Source organism: Aplysia californica, unplaced genomic scaffold (genome assembly GCF_000002075.1).
Source record: "Aplysia californica isolate F4 #8 unplaced genomic scaffold, AplCal3.0 scaffold00702, whole genome shotgun sequence".
Taxonomy (NCBI): domain Eukaryota; kingdom Metazoa; phylum Mollusca; class Gastropoda; order Aplysiida; family Aplysiidae; genus Aplysia; species Aplysia californica.
Genome location: NW_004797972.1, coordinates 122,684 through 123,730, shown reverse-complemented (window position 1 = coordinate 123,730; position 1,047 = coordinate 122,684). Strand labels below are relative to the sequence as shown.

At 39.4% G+C, this 1,047-nt stretch overlaps 1 protein-coding gene across 1 annotated transcript in view; it reads left to right on the top strand.

The window, feature by feature from the left end:
* The window catches only part of LOC106013175 (stereocilin), a gene marked incomplete in the record, with an annotated part of 24,060 nt that overhangs the window by 19,302 nt on the left and 3,711 nt on the right, over positions 1-1,047 (top strand). The window contains 1 exon segment of the mRNA XM_013088200.2: positions 916-1,047. Coding sequence (XP_012943654.1) covers positions 916-1,047 — 132 coding nt within the window.

The window sequence follows — 1,047 nt, the reverse complement described above, 5'->3', positions numbered from 1 at the left end:
TTATTATTACTATTATTATTATTTTCATGTAGAGTGAGTTCAATAATTACTGAGTGAGAGGTTTGTATCCAGTATCTACATCTGTCTGATGGGATGGGAGGATGTGTCTGTCTGATGGGACGATGTATCTGTTTGATGGGGCGATGTATCTGTTTGATGGGACGATGTATCTGTTTGATGGGACGATGTATCTGTTTGATGGGACGATGTATCTGTCTGATGGGACGATGTATCTGTCTGATGGGACGATGTATCTGTCTGATGGGACGATGTATCTGTCGGATGTATCTGTTTGATGTGTCTGTCTGATGGGATGATAATCTCAATGAGTACGGGTTGGCTCTGACAGGAAGGGTCGTCCCAGTCGTCCCAGCTGACCTCTATAATGATGATATATTATTGTATTGTATCAGTGTGAGTGGGGAACATTCATAGTTAATCGACCGTAAAGTCTTTTGTTTCCGCCCACTGATAACATCGATCGCTCCTTCTCATCCCATGTGTGTGATGTGCTCCATATTTCCTCTCAAACATCAGTCGTTCCTGTTTCTCCTTCGTCGCTTTTGGGTTTTTTTTGGTTTGTTTTGTTTGTTTTGTTGTTGTTGTTTTTTTTGTTTCTGAGTTTGTTGATTGTTATTTCTTTGTTAAGAATTGTGATTTATTTATTTATCTATTTATTTATATTTTTTTAGAAAATAATTTTATTGTATTCTTTTTATTTATTTATTTATTTGATCTTATTTTATTTATTTTTTTTTTTAATTTAATGGGGGTTTTTTTGGGTTTTTTTTTTGGGGGGGGGGTTCTTTACTCTGAAGTAACGCCTCTAATCTTCGGCACTTGACTTAAATGAACGATGTGTGTTGCAAGTAATGTAAAATTCCTGACTTGACAAACATTCCCTACCTTCCTCAGGTGTTCACCGTGGATAAGATCAGCAGTTTGAGCAGCTCCCAGGCCAATGCCGTGACCCAAGACCAGCTCAACTCTCTCAGCGCTGACCAGCTCTCGGCGGTCACAGCAGTCGCCACTACCACTACGGCCGGA